The sequence below is a fragment of the Mixophyes fleayi genome, chromosome 2 (genome assembly GCF_038048845.1).
Source record: "Mixophyes fleayi isolate aMixFle1 chromosome 2, aMixFle1.hap1, whole genome shotgun sequence".
Classification (NCBI taxonomy): Eukaryota; Metazoa; Chordata; class Amphibia; order Anura; family Limnodynastidae; genus Mixophyes; species Mixophyes fleayi.
Genome location: NC_134403.1, coordinates 329940422 through 329960523, shown reverse-complemented (window position 1 = coordinate 329960523; position 20102 = coordinate 329940422). Strand labels below are relative to the sequence as shown.

The 20102-nt window shown below is 40.4% G+C and overlaps 1 protein-coding gene across 6 annotated transcripts in view; it reads left to right on the top strand.

Annotated features, from left to right (window-relative positions):
* MYO18A (myosin XVIIIA) overlaps nucleotides 1–20102 on the top strand; it is a 248957-nt gene that overhangs the window by 75540 nt on the left and 153315 nt on the right. Inside the window, exons 1-6 of one of the 6 annotated variants that reach the window (XM_075196842.1) lie at nucleotides 2759–2937; nucleotides 6617–6696; nucleotides 9009–9073; nucleotides 12588–13358; nucleotides 14538–14633; nucleotides 19618–19692. The exons of 3 other annotated variants lie outside the window; for them this stretch is intronic. In XM_075196842.1, coding sequence (XP_075052943.1) covers nucleotides 6657–6696; nucleotides 9009–9073; nucleotides 12588–13358; nucleotides 14538–14633; nucleotides 19618–19692 — 1047 coding nt within the window. In that variant the 5' untranslated portion in view covers nucleotides 2759–2937; nucleotides 6617–6656. Of the gene's footprint in view, nucleotides 1–2758; nucleotides 2938–6616; nucleotides 6697–9008; nucleotides 9074–12587; nucleotides 13359–14537; nucleotides 14634–19617; nucleotides 19693–20102 lie in introns of those variants that run through there. 2 more of the 6 variants (XM_075196846.1, XM_075196843.1) reach the window with 2 other exon arrangements.

Genomic DNA, 20102 nt, shown 5'->3' with positions numbered 1-20102 from the left:
CAGCCAGCCATCCGGCGCCATGACATCAGCCAGCCATCCGGCGCCATGACTTTTGTTTTAATAATTAAATAAGGGAAGGAGAGAGACCGCATGATGCTGTCATGTGCTGCGTGACCTGCCTGCCTTGTGTGGCGGTCACGTCATGCGGAAGTCGGCCACTTCATTCTTAATCTGGGTACACGCTATAAAAAATTACTGCAGATCAGATATCTGTGACAATTTTACCAACGACTGAAAGTCCTGATGAACATGCAGATTTATGTGTACTCGCCTAAACAATTTACCTTCAGATCTGTGCTCTTCATCTGTCGTAACCATCTGCTGTAAAGATTGTGACTCTGTAAATGCAATGGAGATCAGCCGACATGTCATTGGATTTTTTTATGTTTTTTGTTGTATATATTTTTCCCTATCTGGATAAGAAGGGAAGAGCGAGGGAGGGAAAAGGAAGAGAGGGGGAGGGAGAAGGGGAAGGAGATAGAAAAAGCTGAGAAGGAGTAAAGAAAGAGGAGGGGTTCAGTGTGGCCCTTGATAGGTGAAGTATCCTGCGCTTCGACCTCCTGAGAGCACAAAAGAGCACAGAGGTTAGGTCCCCAAGAAAGAGGTAAAAAAATGCCCCAAGGGGGTCCGGTCTCAGTCTCTGCGGAGCATATTAGGTGCAAGAATAAACAGAAAAAGATAAATATGATACTTACGTGTCATAGGCAAGTGGAGCGTTTTACTGCGTCTGGGCAATGAAGAATGGTAGAAGTACCAGGGGTCCCACACTCTGTGAAAGTGTGAGATTTTGTCATGTAGGAGACTGGTAATATATTCTATTGAGGTCATGTACCACCCCTGAGAAACTATGCTTTGGAGGCCTGGAGGGCTTCCAGTCTTTAGCTATCTGCATGCGCGTTGCGGCACAGACATGTTGTACCAGCTTATTATTATGTTTAGTAAGGGATTTGAGTGGGGAGCACAACAGCATGACCATTGGAACCGGAATTACCTCCACACCTCCAATCCATACGGTGGAGATGCTGTGGCAGAGCCACCAAATATGAAAGCAAGACCCCACACCCCCACAGGCCCTCCAGAATAGATCTGATGTCCCCAGATATATTTTGTGTACTCTCGTGGGTACCATATACCACCTTTTATATACTTGGTAAGTGTTTTCGGTAATCGCCGTATTAATGGAGCTCTTGGAGATCCTAAGTCTGAGCTGGGACCATCCCTCCTGATCCAGTTTTTTGTGTGTCAAGTTCCCATGTGGCCTCCAATGGTTCAGTGAGGTCAACTTCAGGTCTCAGTAAGGGATGTGAAACAAGGGATACCAACCCTGGTGCTCCAATCCGGTATATACAACTCCTCTCAAAAGCTGTTGGGTTATGCAGTTTAGTTGTTTTGCAATGCTCTTGTGTAAAGCCACGTATTTGAATACAAGCAAAGTACAAGGATGAAGGAAGGTCTCCCTTCTTTCGCAGATCCTGGAAGGTCTGTGGGGCATATTCACCCAGTATGTGGGTAAATTGAGTCATGCCAGCTTTCTGCCACACTAAGAATGAGATAGAATTTCCTGTCGGGATCCGTGGATGGTGCCATAGCGGCGTGAGGGGGGAGGGGAATGTAGTGAATTTCCATATTTTGTGAAGCTTGTCCCATATATCAAGTGTACATTGAATAATGGGGTGAGAGTAAACTGCAGCCAGTCTTTGATTCCGTGGGAGCCAGGGGAGAAATTTGGGCTGGTGTAAGTGTGTTTTCTAGGTCGACCAATCTCTTAGTCCCTGGGGCTGACTGCAAGCAGATAATATGACTGAGGTCGACCGCCTGATAGTAGCGTTCAGTGAGCGGTAGGCCATACCCCCCAGATTGAGTGGACTTGGCTAGACAGGATCGTTTAAGCCTCTTTTTCTTTTTTTTTTTTTTCCTTCTATCCCCCTGCCAAATAAATCCACCACAGATTGATTGCAAATTTGCCAGAAATGTACCTGGGACTGGTATGGGTAATGTTTGATACATGTATAAGACCTGGGATAAGACATTCATGTTAATGAGAAAAGTTGCTTAACTTTTTAAAGAAGATAAAAAAATGTGGGATTGCTGCTTCATCACCTTTTCTATATTATTTGATGTGGAATTAGCATAAAACAGTTCTCATGTTTACATGGATTAAAGGTTATGGAACTTTCCATAGAAAACTAAAAGATATCCTTTTATACTGATCCATATTCATTCATATAATTCAATGAAATAGCACCTCCCAGTGGCCAAATTAGCGTGAAAACTTGTAGAACAAGCAACAACTTTTAAATTAGGCTCCGTAGAGAAAGCTGCCGCTCCCCACAGTTCCCAATGGCCAAACCTGCAGATTTCACATTGCTCAGCAGATTCTCTGTATGGATTTCAGGTGCCATCACCTTATCACAGGGGACCTTTATGTGCTCTACGCCTTGCATAAACTAAGTTGAAGTACAACGTTAAACGTCTGTTGGTCAAAACACCCCTGGCAGCCAAAGGGTTAATGTTATCTTCTGATATATAGTTTACTTGTCACAGTACAGACCACAATACCCTGTGTGTTGGTGACAGCATCTGTGTCGCTCCCTCTATTTCCTTCCTGCATGAAGTTTTTGTCATTGCTACCTACAGTTGCTCACAGGAAGCCCTCTACCTCTGCCCTGCCGGCAGATAGACCACGGTGGGTAGACTGAGGGCACAGAGCAAGTAACAGTAGGACACATTTTGTCAGCTTCCCCCCCCTAGCATTCTTGGGCTATATTTAGGAAGCCTGTATCAGTGCAGCTGTCCCCTGACTGTAGCTGCAGCGTTGGGGAAATTGACTCATAGGCCTCCTCTCATATTTCAGTACCTCTGTCTGTGTTGGCCGGAAAGCTCTCTACCTCTCTCACCCTGGTTCTGCTTCTCTAAGGTTTCTTCCCCCGGGCTGCGGTAAGGTACAAATGTTAATCAAGGGACATTCTAAAAAAAAAAATGTCCCCTGTGTTCTGATTTTCTGACTTTTTAAACTTTTCAATCATTTTTTTTTTTTTTAACACAATAAACTTGGCAGTCAATTGCTTGTCTAACCAGGCCCAGATTGCAGAAGTAAGCTATTCTTAGAGCTGGCTCTTAATGTATCACAGGCCTGTCTGCAATGTGCTGAAACCGACGGTTTCATATAGTCTTTTCTTTTTTATTTCCCTTAAGTTTGGTATTTTTCAGTTGGGATATTAGTCTAAAACCCATTTTGAATTGATGCAGGCAAACTCACGTCTTTCCTGATGAAATAATTGCTTATTTTGCTGCTTCGTAGCTATTAACGGTTTTCTTGTTGCATGATATCTTGCAAAATATGGTGGTTAATTAACTGGCTAACTCCCCAAATGAGCAGAATAAATGTTTGGTGACTTGTTTAACAGTTTACGCTCTCTGTAACTTAGACTCTTGTTCCTCTGGCCATAAGAAAAATTGTACAGCACCGTTGAATATATGTTATTTGTAAATAATAGAAGCTTTGCATGTAACTGCCCATAGTGTATTAATCACATTTTACACTGTTTACCTCGGTTTTCATGATTTTGGTTTTTTTTTGCCATCAGACTAGAAATGAAAACTTTCGGTAGGATAGAAAGTGACACATAGAGGAAGGGAGGGTGGTGTTTGGTTTCCTAGTACTAAGTTGTGTTTTTGAGAGAACCACATTATGCACAATTTCCATGTCCAATTCTAAAGGCTGCTCAAAGTTTTTTTCCATGTATTTTTCATAAACTGTTTTGTTTTAAGACTTTGGATGTACTGCTAATGTTGTTTTATAACCTTGGGTGGAGTTTTTAATTAGAAAGCCTCCATCATGTTCCTGTGTAGCAGGTAAGAATGATTTTATGTTATAAGGTGATATAGTAATTAATTTAGAATAACAATGCAAATCTATTTTCTAACATGAGGCTTACTGCTTGCTGGTTTCCTTAAATAGTCCGAAGTCTCGTACATCATGAGATAAGAGATGTTTTTCAAGAGGCTTATGTGATGCTAATAGTCAGGGTCTACGAATACCCGTGAGCTGGACTCTTGGAATTAATTAAACTTGCTTTATTTTGGTTTGAAGATCTATTGATTTATTCATAGAGTAGATGTTGAAATTACAGATGATTATAAAATGTCATATGCAGTATCTACTCTTAACGTTTAATTTCTGTTTTGGTATATAATGTAAAAAAATACAATTAAATGGATATTAAACCTATAGAGAACAGTTATTTTTGTTTTTAAATCTATGGACAATGAACAGACAGTATTTTCCTTATGTGCAAAACAGAAAACTAATTTGCACCTCCTGCACTGTAACATGGTTTTGTCCAGGAGACTACTTACTCAAATTTTTTTTACTTAACTTTCCTTAATGAATGAGGCCCATAGTGACTACATTGCCTTTGAGATAAATGATTGCAAATTTAGTTTACAAAATCAGCTTTTACTCCCTGATACAGTTTATTAAATCCATCTCAGTTTTTGTTATCCTATGACTGGTCAGAAACCACAGAGCATTAGAGCACAATAATCAGCACATATTTTGTTTTTTATTTTATTATCCTTATTATATAACCTCATTTGGTACATGGCGAATCACTGTCAGAATTTTAGAGCAAATTTGGTATAAACCCTTTTGTGTTTACACATCATCATCATCATCATCTATTTACAAGGCATCCTAAAACACTGCAGCAACAGGCAGTCAGTATAACAAGTCATACATAGAAACATCGACAACAGAGAAAATACAAGAGACAGAGGACAGATTTTGAGTTATCCAATAAGCTACAGTTAATAACAGTATTAAACAGAAAACTAGTAGTTTGGTCTCTTCTTCTCATGGCTTGTGCCTGTGTGCAACACATAAGGGCTTTGCTTGCGGCTATAGATGTTAGTGACACAGCCCCAAACCTTCCTGATTTAATCAGGAGGTGATTCCTTGTAGGACTGTGCAGACAGGTGTCTCCTGACCAGCTGACCTAACAGCATGGCTAACAGATGGCTGAAAATCGCCTTGGTCAAAACTGATTTAGTTCTTGTTTAGTCTGGATAACATGCGGAGAGTAAATAAAACAAATGATTATGTTAATGCTATAAATATTTCCATATTGCAGCACTAAAAGACTACACAGGTGCTGCTCCTTTATCACAAGAAACCTTTCAGTGGACTAGTTCTCCAGTTGTTGTGGAACAAGTACCATCTAGCTCAGTGGTCAGGGAACAGGGGTAAATTACCCCAAATGGGGTAAAAATTTAATTCCTGGGGGTAATGCTGCCGATTCACATGCTGTCAGTTGGATTGTAGACACCTTCACATGTGAAATTGCTGTTGTACCAGAAGAGCCTCAAGGGTTGGCAGATGCACTTCTTGATCTTTGACGCAATAATGAAGCACGTATTGCATTTGAAAACAAAGCAGATCTGTCATATTTTTGGATGTCAACAGCTGCAAAGGCATTCAAAATTGCACGTGAGGAGGCAGTCAAAAAGTTGCTGCCTTTTGGAACAACCTACCTTTGCGAACAAGGATTTTCCACTCTAACGAACATAAAAACAAAGCAGAGAAATCGATTGGACGCTGAAGACTGTATCCAGATTGCTCTGACATCAAAATGCCCCAATATTGATGCTCTCGTATCAAAAATGAAGCAACATCATTTCTCCAAAACCTGAAGTTTTGAAGTTGAAGCTTTCAAAGAAATTTTGAATAGTTTCAATAAAATTTTAAATTCCAATGATTAATAATATATGATTTCCTTCCTTTCAAATCAAAGGGGTAACGTCGGCGTATCTAAATATATTTTGGGGTAAAAGGTAAAAAAGTTCCCTGATCTAGCTGATGTGAAGTTCCTGTTACTTGTAGTTCCACAGAGGCCGGAGAACAACAGCTTGCTTAAGCTTGCCCTGATGTAATAAGACTTTGTTAATTTGCTGTAGAAACTTATTTCAGAACCAACATCCTTAAAATACTGTTCTGCACAGAACAGATTGACTGCTCGATGAACCGCTGCCACATGGCTTACGTTGCGACACTTAGTTCCTGCTCACTCTTGTACAGTGTTTCTGGTACATGACCCCTAGTTACTTGTTCATTCAGGGGTAGGAGAAACAATGTTACCAGGAAATGGTGATGTAAGGGAGGAAACCCAAAATACAAGGGGAGTTTTGTTTTATATTATACTTATGTTTGACATACGTCGGTGTACAATCTGTATAGGACTTAATTGAGCAGTCTGTGAAGCAAGTTAAATAACTTACGTAGTGAAAGGAAAAATTTAATCCTTTAAAGTGAACATAAAAGGAACTTTGTTAGAACATGTGTATGTTATAACTTTAGTTATTAGATATGCAGAAATGTGTTCATTTTTTTAAATTTTTTGTCTATTCTAATTTGCTTTTGCTGATAATATTTTTGTACGTTTTGTATTCCCGTCCTGTTTTTAAAGCATTTTTTTAATTTTTATATCTTACGTATATTTTTTTACCATTCAGTGTCATTGTGTATATTAAACGCCATAGAAGCATAACAATAACTGGGGGTTTATGCCAGGCGTCCAGAAAATCTAAATCATTCTGATCCTCTCTGTTTCTCTCTTAGACGATCAGAGTAAGACCCGTCAGCTCATGACTGCCCTGCCATGGCATTCTCCTCACGCTTTGCATTCTGGGAGCAAAAGGGAAGTGTTGTGGCACCCTGCATGTGTTTGTTTATGTATAGTAGTTCCAATAAAGTTGTGTTTAATCCCCCCTGCTAAACATTAAGGCTGTTGTATGAACCGTACTAGTAAATCAGAGCTGTACAAATGAAGGGCCTCTATCTCATTTCTGTGATTTGACTGATGAGCATGTTTATCACTAATGCAGCCTTAGAAATGTACACAGTCCTATCCTCTATATAAGTACTGAGCACATATTGCCATATTTCTTGTATAGCTTTATTTACAAAGGCTAAAATTGACATCGAACAGAATCTCTGGCGGTTTTTTGGGTTTTACAAAACTTGTGCCGCAGACGGCCTGTCCTGGCGCATGTGCTGTGCTGGTGTGTACAGTTTGTAAATAGGTCCCAATGTTTTGCAGTTTATACCGGCTGCTTTTTAAATCATAGTTACATTTGTATGGTTGTCCAAAGTGTACCCCATCTCTTGCACACATGGGAGGCAGACAACCAAGGTTGATTCATAGTACGCAGGTCTTAGACAGGCATTGCACAAAACTTATTTGCGAAGATTACGAATACATCTCAGGGCTCCCTTGAAGCAAGGCAAGTGTACACTTCACTTAGCTTTCTTTTTTAATGCGTATGTGACCGAACACAGTCTTATGTTTTAGAACTTTTGACATCAATGAGGCATGAGCAATAAATACATTGACATACTCTCATGAATATTCGTTAAGCCCACAAAATCATCATCATCATTTATTTATATAGCGCCACTAATGCCGCAACGCTGTACAGAGAACTCACTCACATCAGTCCCTGCCCCATTGAAGCTTACAGTCTAAATTCCCTAATATAGACACACACACAGACAGACAGAGAGGGAGAGATTAGGGTCAATTTTGATAGCCGCCAATTAACCTACCAGTATATTTTTGGAGTGTGGGAGGAAACCGGAGCACCCAGAGGAAACCCACGCAAACACGGGGAGAACATACAAACTCCACACAGATAAGGCCATGGTTGGGAATCAAACTCATGACCCCAGTGCTGTGAGGCAGAAATGCTAACCACTAAGCCACGGTGTTGGCTGCCTTCACAGTTTTTAGGTGATATGTGACGCTTTAAGGCATTTAAAAGACAAGAGCATTGTGTTTTTTTATTATTACCATTGCTTTATTTACTGCATTATTTACTGGGGCAATGTGATATATGTTACTGCTCCCTTATTACATATTTGTGCAGTCCTGCATGTATTTCATGGTTGGCTAACAATTCATTACTATATACCCTGATTGTTGTAAAAGTATTTAGGTCTTAGTGGACATTTGCTAGATGACAAATTATATGCCCAAGTTTCTCTTTATTCATTTTATTTTTGAGAGAACATAGATGTAGAAGCCGGTATGCTTGTTTTCTAGCATTTTCTCTTTTCTGAACTTGTGGGTTTTTGTTGTTGTACTTGTATTTTTACCCTGTATCGGTGTTAACCTGGTTTCCGTCAGTTTTAGTGGCATGCCAATTTGATGTAATCCACATAAAAATACATGATACTATGACACAGACCCCACTGATCAGATTTCCCAGAATGCAGTTTGCTACATTTTTCATACTTTAGGACTTATGAAAACTATGGCTGTGATATTATCTAACCAGCTCTAAGCGTGGTTCAGTATTTGTGACCTGTAGGCAGATTGCTTTGATTAATCTGACTGGTTTCTCTAGTTTACAAATTATGAAGCCGCTTCAATCCTTAATTGAAATCACTTTGAATAAGCATTTCTTTAGCAAATCTGCCCCTTAGCTTTGTCCACAGAACTCTACTAAAGCTCTATGGCCACTGCAATGTAAGCGAGCTGGCTCTCCGATACGGTTATTTGCTATAGTTTTTTGGGAGGACTTAGAAGGGGGTTGGCTGAAATGCTCCAAACTTTAGCATGTCTCTTGCTAACGCTGGTAGCACAAGATGTGATATCGCTTGGTTGTATTGGAGGATTGGGCATTGTGTGGGCCAATAATAACGTTTAATGTTGGAAAGTACAGACAGAAGATGACCACTCTCGGCCTGTAGGAGGTCATCTTCTGATCACACCAACAGACCCCAACCAAGCCAGAAGTCATTCAGCTTCTTGGCCATATGACGAATCAACGGACGGTCATTGGGTGTGTGCGGCCAGCCTCAATATGGTAGATGTCTTGTTTTCGGGTTTCTTGAAACATTGCTATTTTTTAGGTGATACGGCTGTTGAAGTTCATTGTAAATGTTTTGTCTTTTCGAACCATGAGAAGTGACTTTTCCTCCCTGCTTCTATTTATTTGAAACTTTTAGGTTAAGGATGAAGACAAACCATTAGCAAACAAGCAGAACGGTGTCAATGGTAACCAAAATGGAGCTGTAAGTTTCTCTGGGCTATCTAGGTTTATGAATATATATATATATTGATCAGTCTGTATTCCTTAATTGGATTACTGCTACACTTTACGTCTTTTATGTAAGATTTATGTGTTTTTGCTCTAAGCCAATATGAAAGTACACAACCAACCTGGAGCCAAATGCAAGATGAGGCACCAAATGCTATTATTAAATTTACAATTAAAAAAAATTATAAAATTAGGTGTTGAATGTGCAGCTTATTAACAACATAACAAAAACAAAAAGATTTATATAATTTAATTTTTTAAATCTATAAATATTTAATTGACATTTTGAAACCAAAAGCTCTGTGAACTCTTTCACTCTAATTAGCTGTTTGAAAAGAATAAAAATTTTGCAGCCAATTTGGTTGTTTTAGATTAAATTGTCTAAAAATTGGACTGAGTGGTAAATCCTCTTTGTCTGATGCAGTGTTCGCCATTATCGTCGCCATGTTCTTGTTTGTGAGGCTGTCTGGTAACTTTATATGTTTTGCCCTTGTGACTTGTTTGTTTGACCTGCCCTTCCCCCAAAACAGCTGGATCCGATTCAGTCTATCTGTGGTTGTGGCAATAAAAATTGGTAACACATGCAGAACATATGACGAAAATCTTTTCAGATCATGTGATCTTCTTAGAGCATACTTGCCAACCTTTTTAAAGTTATTTCCGGGAGATCCCAGGCAGGGGGGCGGGGCGCGTTGAATTGCGTCATTTTGGCCCTGCCCCCGTGATAAAATGCAGTTTTTGTCGCGGGGGGCGGGGACAAAATGGCGTCATTCACCGCAAAATCGCATCATTTTGACAGCAAGAGGCTGTTTGCAGGATATTTGCCTGCTCTCCCGGGAGTCCGGAAGATCTACCCAAATTTCGGGAGTCTCCCGAACATTCCGGGAGAGTTGGCAAGTAAGTATGTCTTAGAGCCCAGTTATGGCCATTATTTGAAAATGACCTTCAAAAAAAACTGCCACGTTTTATCACTTTACCTGCCCAAAATCAGTTGAAGTATAAATTGTAGACAGCTATGATAATGACAGTGTGAGTACATTAGAGAGATGTCCAGTGAGGCCAGCTGGTCTAATTGGTGCTATACATATACAATGATTTCAGGACTCGGTTTGCTTTAAATAGCAACAAGTTTGAAGAGAACAGAATGCTCAGTGATAACAGTTTCTAGAGCCCCGACTTAAGTTCTTGGGTCAGTACAGACCTGGGAAATGTAATCGCAGCAGTTTTATACCAGAGCACGCATCCCACTTCTCACTGCTGCTGAGCAGCCTTGGTACAATCTGCTTCTCAGCAAGGACCAGACAGAGCTTTGCATTACCACCTCTCACTGATCACCGGCTCCCACCCTGCATGCAGTAGTGTGTGTCTGTGCAGTATCAGTCAGGAAAACCCCAGAAAGGTATGGAGGCTTTGTTTTAAAATAAGCATGTTATAATAACTTTGCTAGTGGTAAAATGACCTATTGTCTAAAGAACACCTTTGACTGCATTTAATATTGTTGGAATGATGGAATAAGCAATGAAAGTATTATGTAAATAGTGCTCTTTGCACATTGTCAGCTGTGTATGGCCCCTCTTGGCTGGCACCTATGGCAGTAACATACAGCCGGCTGTTCTGTCCTTTGGATCCTGTGTGGTTCGGTTTCCTGGGTCTCTGCTCAGTGCTTGTAGCAGAGGTTCCCAGCAGCACTGCACTGCAGTCAGCCTCATCTCTGCCAGATCCTACTGCAGGTGCTCAGTGACACAGAACAGGCTGATCCACTGCTTCTACTGCAGTTCTGTGTCCTTACACTGGTTATGGAGGAAGTCCCCATTTAGTGTCCCCGCACTCTATTTAAGCATTGGGAAGTATGGTCAGGAGAGAATACAAACAGGAAGAGTCGGCTTTCTATATCGTACATGTAAACGTTGTCTTAGACTAATGCCTAAACCGTGCGCTAGAAACTTTTTATATTAGGCCTAAGAAATAAATTACATTATTATTTCAACAGTATAATTTAACAGAGTGGATGTAGCTGGGAATATCACAGAGAGGAAAGAAACCAGATTTATCAAATCATATAAAACTATCAAAAGGTGTGAATAAAGGATACGAGTGTACTCTGCACATCTGTCAGATGGCAAAGGGACCTAATGTAAAAAGAGGTGTGTGTGTGTGTGTGTGTGTGTGTGTGTGTGTCTGTGCGCGCATATACACTGGTCAAAGTGGAAATTTATAAGAGGCAGTATGTAAATTTAGAAGTAGTGGCATGAAAAATGTAATGGGAATGTAAGTGAATGGAATTTAACAGTTTTACAATGAAGGCTGTAGGAGTGGCAGTATGGCATACCACTGTATACATCCCCACTTCAAAAAAAAATATATATATATAATTAGTGTACCAACATTAGATGCACATGCAAAATTTTTTAATTTCGGTTAAACTTCCCAGGAGGTGGCACTGTCCGCTACAGACAGGTCATTATAACCCATTTGGGGTGCAGGCTGGAAGATCAGGTTTAGCAGATACTTGTATAGTGCTGTAAATACTGTGGACGACAGTGAGAGAATGATGTACTATAAAGTTTAATTGTGCTGCTTCATTATCTTGAAATCTAGTTGGGTCATTGCAGCTATTAGAGCGAGAAATAACATTTAAAAACTTTTATTGCCTAAATTCCTCATAATTTTTATCTCAATAATTTAAGCCACGCCTCCTCTGATTCTCTTCTTGGCGTTAACCGATCCCATCTCTCTGATTTACTTTTGATACACTCTGCGTATAAAAAAACAACCCAAAAAGACCCAAAACATTTTTATAATTGCTTTACTAATAGTGTGCAGTGAATAAAAGGGCTGGAGATCACAGCTGATGGACATATAATGTTGCTAAGTTTGGATGGGGTAGAAAAATTGGTGAGGAGTAAGTTCTAAATATTTCTGTAACTAAACCAGTGTCTTATGTAAGCAAACACTAAACTATTTTATTACAGTTGTGGGACTGTTTGTTTTTGCTCTCTTTTTTTGCCTCCCTGGGGGCCATAAAGCAGACTATGCAAATTTTCTATTTTGTTAATGCACCAGTAAATCTAAAATACACATTGATTTCTATAAAAGAGCTGTGACCATATCATATGAGATGTAAACTGATTGTTATAATGGTGGGAACAGGTCATTTCTTGTCCCTTTGTAGGCACCTTTGGCAGAAAATGGTTCATAACAGAGAAAAGCTTACATTCCGCTACATAACAAGTGTAAATGTGATCTATAATTCCTCAAGTTATGTCAAACTGTGTCAACAGTTACATTCATGTCAATGTGAAACAGCTTTTATTGAAAGGCATCTATTTTTATTTTAGTTGCATGGTCCTTTAATTTTGACTTTTTTTCGCCTGTGCCTTGTGTAAATTGTTGTTAATGTGCTATTCCCTTAACACAATCATGATTGTAATGTTAGTGAATACAATATACATTTTTTTTCTTACATTGTTCCTGTCTTTAAAATATAGTCTGAAAACTCATTGAGTGAGGGTGAGCAGTACTTAAGTAGTCCCCCGTCTCCAATGAATGAATTGCCTCAAAACCCATTAAGAGCAAAAAGTCCAGAGCCAAGACAAAGCCTATTAAGGTTAAAGAGTCCAGAAAGGGTGCCAGGTTCTGCCAGGGTGACCAGCCCAGGACCGGTACTGAATGGTGAACCAATGCAGCGTGACAACAAGCCAACTAGCACAATGCAGCAAGCAAAAAGCGCAACGTCCGCTCAGACAGAGAAGCCACCTGAGGAATCTGGTGTCACCAAAAAGAAAGTGGTGAAAGTGGTACGGAAGATGGTTAGGAAAGTCATGCCTCAGGAGGATGCATCCAGGAAAATGGAGTCAGTCCAGCTCCAGGGACAAAGTTCAGATGCTAAAAATGTGGGAAAAAGTCAACCACAGTCCCCGATCCCTCAAGCTCCAGCCACACCAAAATCTGAGGCTAAGAAAGAGAACACTAAGGATGAGATTTCAGTGGGTCTTACCAGCCTTATGACCAGGGGTAAAATGAAAGACCATAAACAAAGGACTAAGCCTCCTGAGAAGAAAGTGGAACCTGCAGCTGAGAAAGTGACTTCACCTTTTCCCCCCATCGAAAAAGCATCTGAGAAGCCAACCACTCCCACCACACCTGTCCCCGTGGAAGAGAAGACCATTAATCTGCAAGATCACCTGCCTGCAAAGGTAACCAGTCCGGATTTATCCAACAAGCCAGCACCAAAAACTCCTGGAAGACTTCTACCTGAGGTACTCATTTGTGTGCAATCCTAACTACATGTGCATGAGCAGTGCAAACCATCACAACCCTCCTCTGAGCCTGGATGACCACATTTAACCATGCATGTGATCCATGTTGTGTAATGCATAAATACTACATTAACATAGGAATCATAAGAAAAAACAAGGAATGTTTATCAGTGTGCATAGACATTTTTCAGTACAAGCTGATTTTTTTTCTCCCACTTTTTTTTTTATATAATATTGCATGCTGCATCAAGGAAATGATTTTTGAAGTTATTTCGTATATTTAGCAGACTGTATTTCTTGTAAACTAGTGCATTGCAGATGCCTGGCCCTGGTAAAGCGTTGCAGATGCCTGGCCCTGGTAGAGCGTTGCAGATGCCTGGCCCTGGTAGAGCGTTGCAGATGCCTGGCCCTGGTAGAGCGTTGCAGATGCCTGGCCCTGGTAGAGCGTTGCAGATGCCTGGCCCTGGTAGAGCGTTGCAGATGCCTGGCCCTGGTAGAGCGTTGCAGATGCCTGGCCCTGGTAGAGCGTTGCAGATGCCTGGCCCTGGTAGAGCGTTGCAGGTGGCTGGCCCTGGTAGAGCGTTGCAGGTGGCTGGCCCTGGTAGAGCGTTGCAGGTGGCTGGCCCTGGTAGAGCGTTGCAGGTGGCTGGCTCTGGTAGAGCGTTGCAGGTGGCTGGCTCTGGTAGAGCGTTGCAGGTGGCTGGCTCTGGTAGAGCGTTGCAGGTGGCTGGCTCTGGTAGAGCGTTGCAGGTGGCTGGCTCTGGTAGAGCGTTGCAGGTGGCTGGCTCTGGTAGAGCGTTGCAGGTGGCTGGCTCTGGTAGAGCGTTGCAGGTGGCTGGCTCTGGTAGAGCGTTGCAGGTGGCTGGCTCTGGTAAAGCGTTGCAGGTGGCTGGCTCTGGTAGAGCGTTGCAGCTGGCTGGCTCTGGTAGAGCGTTGCAGATGGCTGGCTCTGGTAGAGTGTTGCAGATGGCTGACTCTGTGCTTTAGCTGCTAGTTGAAGATCTGTGTTTATCCACTCCTCTGTTACTGCTTATTTATCAATGAAGAGTACAACTTTCAGCTTAAAGCAGTTCAAAAAACAAACCAAGTAAAACCATTTGATGGCTGTGCTTGGATTTTATCTATGCCGGATATCCGTAGAAGTGTTTGTTTTCCAATCATTTTCTCACCCCTGTTCAGCATTCTCTGAAGAAGGGAATTGCAATCCCCAAATCTCAAAAGTCTCAGCCTGTTTTTGTCATTCAAGAAAAAAAAGGGAGCCCTTTCTCAAGACAGGTGTGTTACTAATGATACAGGACAATACTGCATGAGATGCCTGTTTTCTTTTTATGTAATCATTTCAGCACATTATAACAGATAATGTATATTGCATGGGCTGGACAATGGAACACTGTCACATATCACAGTATTGGGAGAACCAATGTCAATAGATGAGGGTTTTTTTGAAACATTTTTTAAAGCCAATGTTTACCCTACAACTTATTCGCTAGGTTACTAAAATAATAAAAGTTACCAGGTAGGGCACAACTCAGCTCAGATCCTCTATACTTTGTGTGTGGTTAACTGATAGGTCAGTCTTTTTATTAAATAATAGAGCATTGACATTCCAGATTGACACTGAAAGTGATGTTGTATAACTTAGCCCTCAGCCTTTACACCTCTGGACCTTTAACTGATCTGATGTTGATTGGCGCACTGTAACTTATAGGTGGCTCTGCATGCTGAGTTGAGTCTTAGAGATTTTTGTGAATTGCAGCATATTTCATTGATGTAAAAAGTGTGAACTATATAGTTGTACTGTTTGTTTTTCTTATATTGAGAAAATAAGGCTTGGTTTGGTAAAAAATGTAAGTCCAAATCTGTGCAGAGGAGAGATCTCTGTGGTTATAGGTTCATAGAGCTGTAATGTTCAGTTGTATTTACTGGTCATCAAGGCCTTCTGCTCTGTACAGGCCAATAATTTGTGTGTTCAGTCTAAGCCGAGGGGTTGGAAATCTCTGGGTTTCATTGGTAGTTGAGTTATAACTCACAGGCATATTTGGCCAGGTGCAGTCAACAGCTGGGTCTGAAGGTACGTCTACCTTGAATAAATGTATTCTTCATAGCAGTAAAATAAATGTTCCAATTTGCAGTTTTACAGTTTCTCCATGTGTTTGTCTGGACACCCTGCTATTTATAGCCCTAGTGTTCTCTTAATAACGCAGTTTATCATGAGCCATCTTAATTAAAACAGTATTTTCAGTCCTTCATTATATTTTCACTTTTCGATCATCATTTCAAAATGGCCACTGAGTTTTATGTGAGTGGGAGGAGCAAAAAAAAGCTGCAAGTTCTGTGATTCGAACGACTGAGACCCAGTAATGATGATTTCTCTGATGAATGCATGTTTGAACTGGAAAATTCTGGGTCGTGTAATTCTTCTGTTCTTTTTTTATTTCTCCAATTATTGCTTCTGCAGATTAGGAAACTTACTGGGCATGGAGGTGTATTAAATAAGCAAGTTTTAGTTTTTTCCTGAATACGGAGTTTACATTTCAATACATTTATTGACCTTAGTTACACTTAAGAACCTTAGTTGAATTTCTCTGTTACGTGCTTATAATTGTCACAGTATGCCTTTTCTTTTAAATTTCAACTCTATTCTTGAGGTTTTGTGTTGTTTGCTTAACAGCCTTATTTTTTTTTGAGCAGTGGATTCACTCTTCCTTTGAGAGACCTTATACCTCTATCTATCTATCTATCTATCTATATATCTATCTTATAATATAATATGTGTAACCTCCTGTCACTGTGTGTAGTGTTGAGGTGCACAATTTAGGCAGTGCACCTCCTTAGCAGCCCTGGCTAGCTCCTGGTGTGAATTTAGATGACCAGAGGGTCCCCGCACATGCGGGTTATTTTTAAAGAGTCCCTGTGAAGATGCTGGGACACAGGTGATATAACTTGGTGGTGCAGACAATCTCTACATTACAATATAAACTCTTTATTTACACTCCTCTTCACTCCAGCACAATCTTAAAAGGTTGCAGTTATAAAATAAATATGTACAGTTGCTATATACATCTCCTGTCTCCTCCTACACAGTTCTTAAGGGCCACATGGACATAATACCAATGTGGAAGTCACATCCAAAATGGTGGCTCTGTAGCTATCACCCTCATTTCTCTCTCACAGCAGTTTTCACTCACCCCTCATATAAGGGGGTATTATCTCTCTCCCATCCTCTGCGGGGGTGATATCTCTCTCCCGTCCAATGCCTGCTACCTCTCCTTTCTATCATCCTTTCACTTTCTGAGGTAATTGATCCCTGAAATCTACCACGTCACTAGTATTATGTCAGTGTTGTTGTACTATGGCCTCTAGTAGCAGCAGGCGATGGACCAGCTCCCCAGATTACAAGGGGCTCAGCCTGATGTTGCCAAGCATCCCTCCTGCTGTGTCTCCTCTCTGTCACTGGGAGGTGTAAACAACACCAGAAAGGGTGTTTTATATGTAAATATATCTATATCTATATATTTTTATATGTGTTAAAGTTTCCAAACTATGACTGGAGTATTTATCTCAATTATGTTTAGTTCAGACAAGCTTGTGGATCATCTCTGTGTATTTGTGAATGTAAGGACTCTCACTTAGGCGTTGGCTGTACTGGTGCGTCAGATAAACATGCACGCTTTAGCTGACCATATGCACTGCGATGTTACAGGTGAGAACCAGCAGTCGGTCCAGTATCACAGTGTGTTATCGGGCATGTTTCTAAATGCAGTCGGAAAATGACCACAGATGGCCCTTATAAGCCTGTGCTCCAGTGATGCTGGATCTCGTCCAATTTACTGTGTGGCCAAATTTGACATTAACATCTAGGAACAGCCTGGTTTTGGTTCTAAAACATTTGTTAAACATAAAGACCCCAGTCGACCTGGACAAGTTGGCATTTAGGACAATCACATGTGGTTTTTGTAGATTTGGTTCTGGAATGAACAAATGTTGATAATTGTAACTCCTGATATCTGTGTATAATTACTGGTATACTTATCTTGTCAAATAGAAATAGTCCTACAAATGCAGCAAAATTATATTTTGGTGGATGTTTTGTGTCATAGAGGTATATGTGTCTTTATTTCACTTGACTTTCAGAATACCTCTGTTCTGTCTAAATAATATAATTTGATTGCTTGATGGATGCAACTATAATGCACAGTCTTTGGTTTAGTAAATACACTTTTACTAGGCACAGCAGAATGCACGTATTGCTTTATTTTTATACAACTTACATTTCCCAATATAACGGACTTAGGCTTTTGGAGCCGACTGTGTCCATTATCATGGAAGTTTCAGCCCACTTTGATTGAAGAGTATCATGGAAGTTCCCAGCAAAGCCACAATAGTAAAGAAGTGTGCTTCAAGCTTGTTACTTTCAAAGCAATAGAAGCATCCTCCACACTTGTTACTATTTCAGGTTTATTTTTGTTGGGGGTGGGGATGAGGTGTTTCATTCCTGTACATAGGCTGATGGAAAACAAAAAATATGAAACTCCTTTCCTCTCAACTCTCCTTTTGTACTACGCATTGTCCAAGAGATTTGGTTGCTTGTTGTAATTGAAGCTTTTCAGGAATACGCAGAGAACGTTGTTACACACACACATATTTAGCTATGTTAAAGTCAGCTCAAGCGTGTCTTTTTATCATGTGACCATACAAGAAGTTATATGATACTCATGTGGTAGCTAAATATATTTATGGACAGCTATGAAAACTGGTGCTCAGGAAATAGATGGTGCTCTGAGCAGCAATCATTTGGCCATTTTCCTTCTTTTTATAAAACTCTGCTAGGAAGAAAATATATTTTTTCCTTTATTGGCTAGTTATTAATTATAGCCTGCTGTAAGTGCTACAGGCGTTTGGTATGTGGGGATCTAGTAGATTGTCACAATATCAATCTGTACTTGTCCATTGTAGTGTGTTCCATAGGCACTACTTATATGTTGCCCAAACTCAACATCCAAAATCTTGTTTGCCTGTAATCACCTGAGTCTCATATGTCGGTCTACTGCATCTGCAGACTTCTGTGCCCCATATTACTGCTTTCTCAAGACATCAATGTCCCGTTCTACTGCACTCTCAAGACATCAATGTCCCGTTCTACTGCACTCTCAAGACATCAATGTCCCAACTGTACTGCAACCTCTAGACGTCCTGCTCTGCTGCCCTCTCGAGACATCAGTGCCCCATATTCCACAATGCAGTGGCCAATTAGAGTGTACTTTCTGGAAATCAATGCTTTTATTTCACTGTAGAAACATAGAATTTGATGTTAGATAAGAACCACTTGGCCCAACTTGTCTGTTCAATTATTAACCTATGGTAACCTCCACCCTATTTAATGCTTATTTCTTTTTAAGGATATCCTTATGTCTACCCCAAGCATTTTTAAATTGTTCTACTGTATTGGCCTCTACCACCTCTGACGGGAAGCTGTTCCACTTATCCACTACCCTTTCTGCAAAGTAGTTTTTCCTCAAATTTCCTCTGAACCTACTCCCCCCCCAGTGTCAGTGCATGTCCTCGTTTTCTAATACTTCTCTTCCTTTGAAGAATGTTTCCCTCCTGCACCTTGTTAAAACCCTTGATGTATTTGAAGGTTTCCATCATGTCCCAACTTTCCCTTCTCTGCCCCAAACTATACATATTAAGATATTTTAGTCTTTCCGGGTAAGTTTTGTGCTGTAGACCATGTACCATATTAGTTGTCCTTCTTTGTACAGTCTCTAATATATTTATATCCATCTGGAGATACGTCCTCCAGATCACCGTCTTCTAGATGAGGCCGTACCAATGACCTATACAGTGCACTGTACTTTTCTTATTTTTTATTGCTGCTATTTACTGTAGTCCAGTATATATTAACATCTCCAAATAATAGGTTTTAAGTCAAACTTAATACATGTAAGTAAAACATACCCACATTCATATATAAAGCAGACACACTACAGGTGGGTTAGTGCAGAAATAGAGAATCTTATCAAATAAATGCTCCACCAACAATAAAACACCCCCACAAGTTGTTAGCAATTATCTTTCTGGTGTGTGCTCATGTTGTGCATGTTGATGATCTTGGCCTTGTCTGGGATATTTGAGTTTATAAATCAAGGACATTGGGTTACTTCTATATTGATGGTATTCTTGCGTTAGAAGCAGGATTGTTAAATGGGATGTTAGCAGCACAATATCACCTAAATACTAATACAAATTTGACCTTTAGGCTGCAAGTACTGTTTCCCAAAGGACTCCGTCAGAGGAAGCTCAGAAACGTCTGGAGAGGATCTTCATGGCATCTGTAAATAAAGTTATTCTTTCTTCCATCCTGCTTGACTAACGCTGTGTACCAACTTCTGTCCATCAGTGCTGTGACTTTGGGATAGACAATTTGCATGACTGAGTGATTATAATGCATCTGAGCTCTTTTCAGAAAGACTGAACAATACTCAGCTGCAAGGAGATAAGTGTGGCGAACTTTTTTCTACCATCTTCCCAGTGGGGGATTCAAATAAATTAACAACTGGTTCTCTGCCCTAATGACCGTTTTAAGTTTACAAAAACGTGTTTTGCCCCCTCAAAACGCTGTGCCATGCTGCCTTTGTTCCCCCTTTCTTCCCTTCCTTCACTTACCTTTTCTATCGGTTTCTTTCTTCTCTTCTCTTTTCTTCTCTTCTTGTCGTCTTGCTTCTTTGCTTCTTGCTCGCTGAC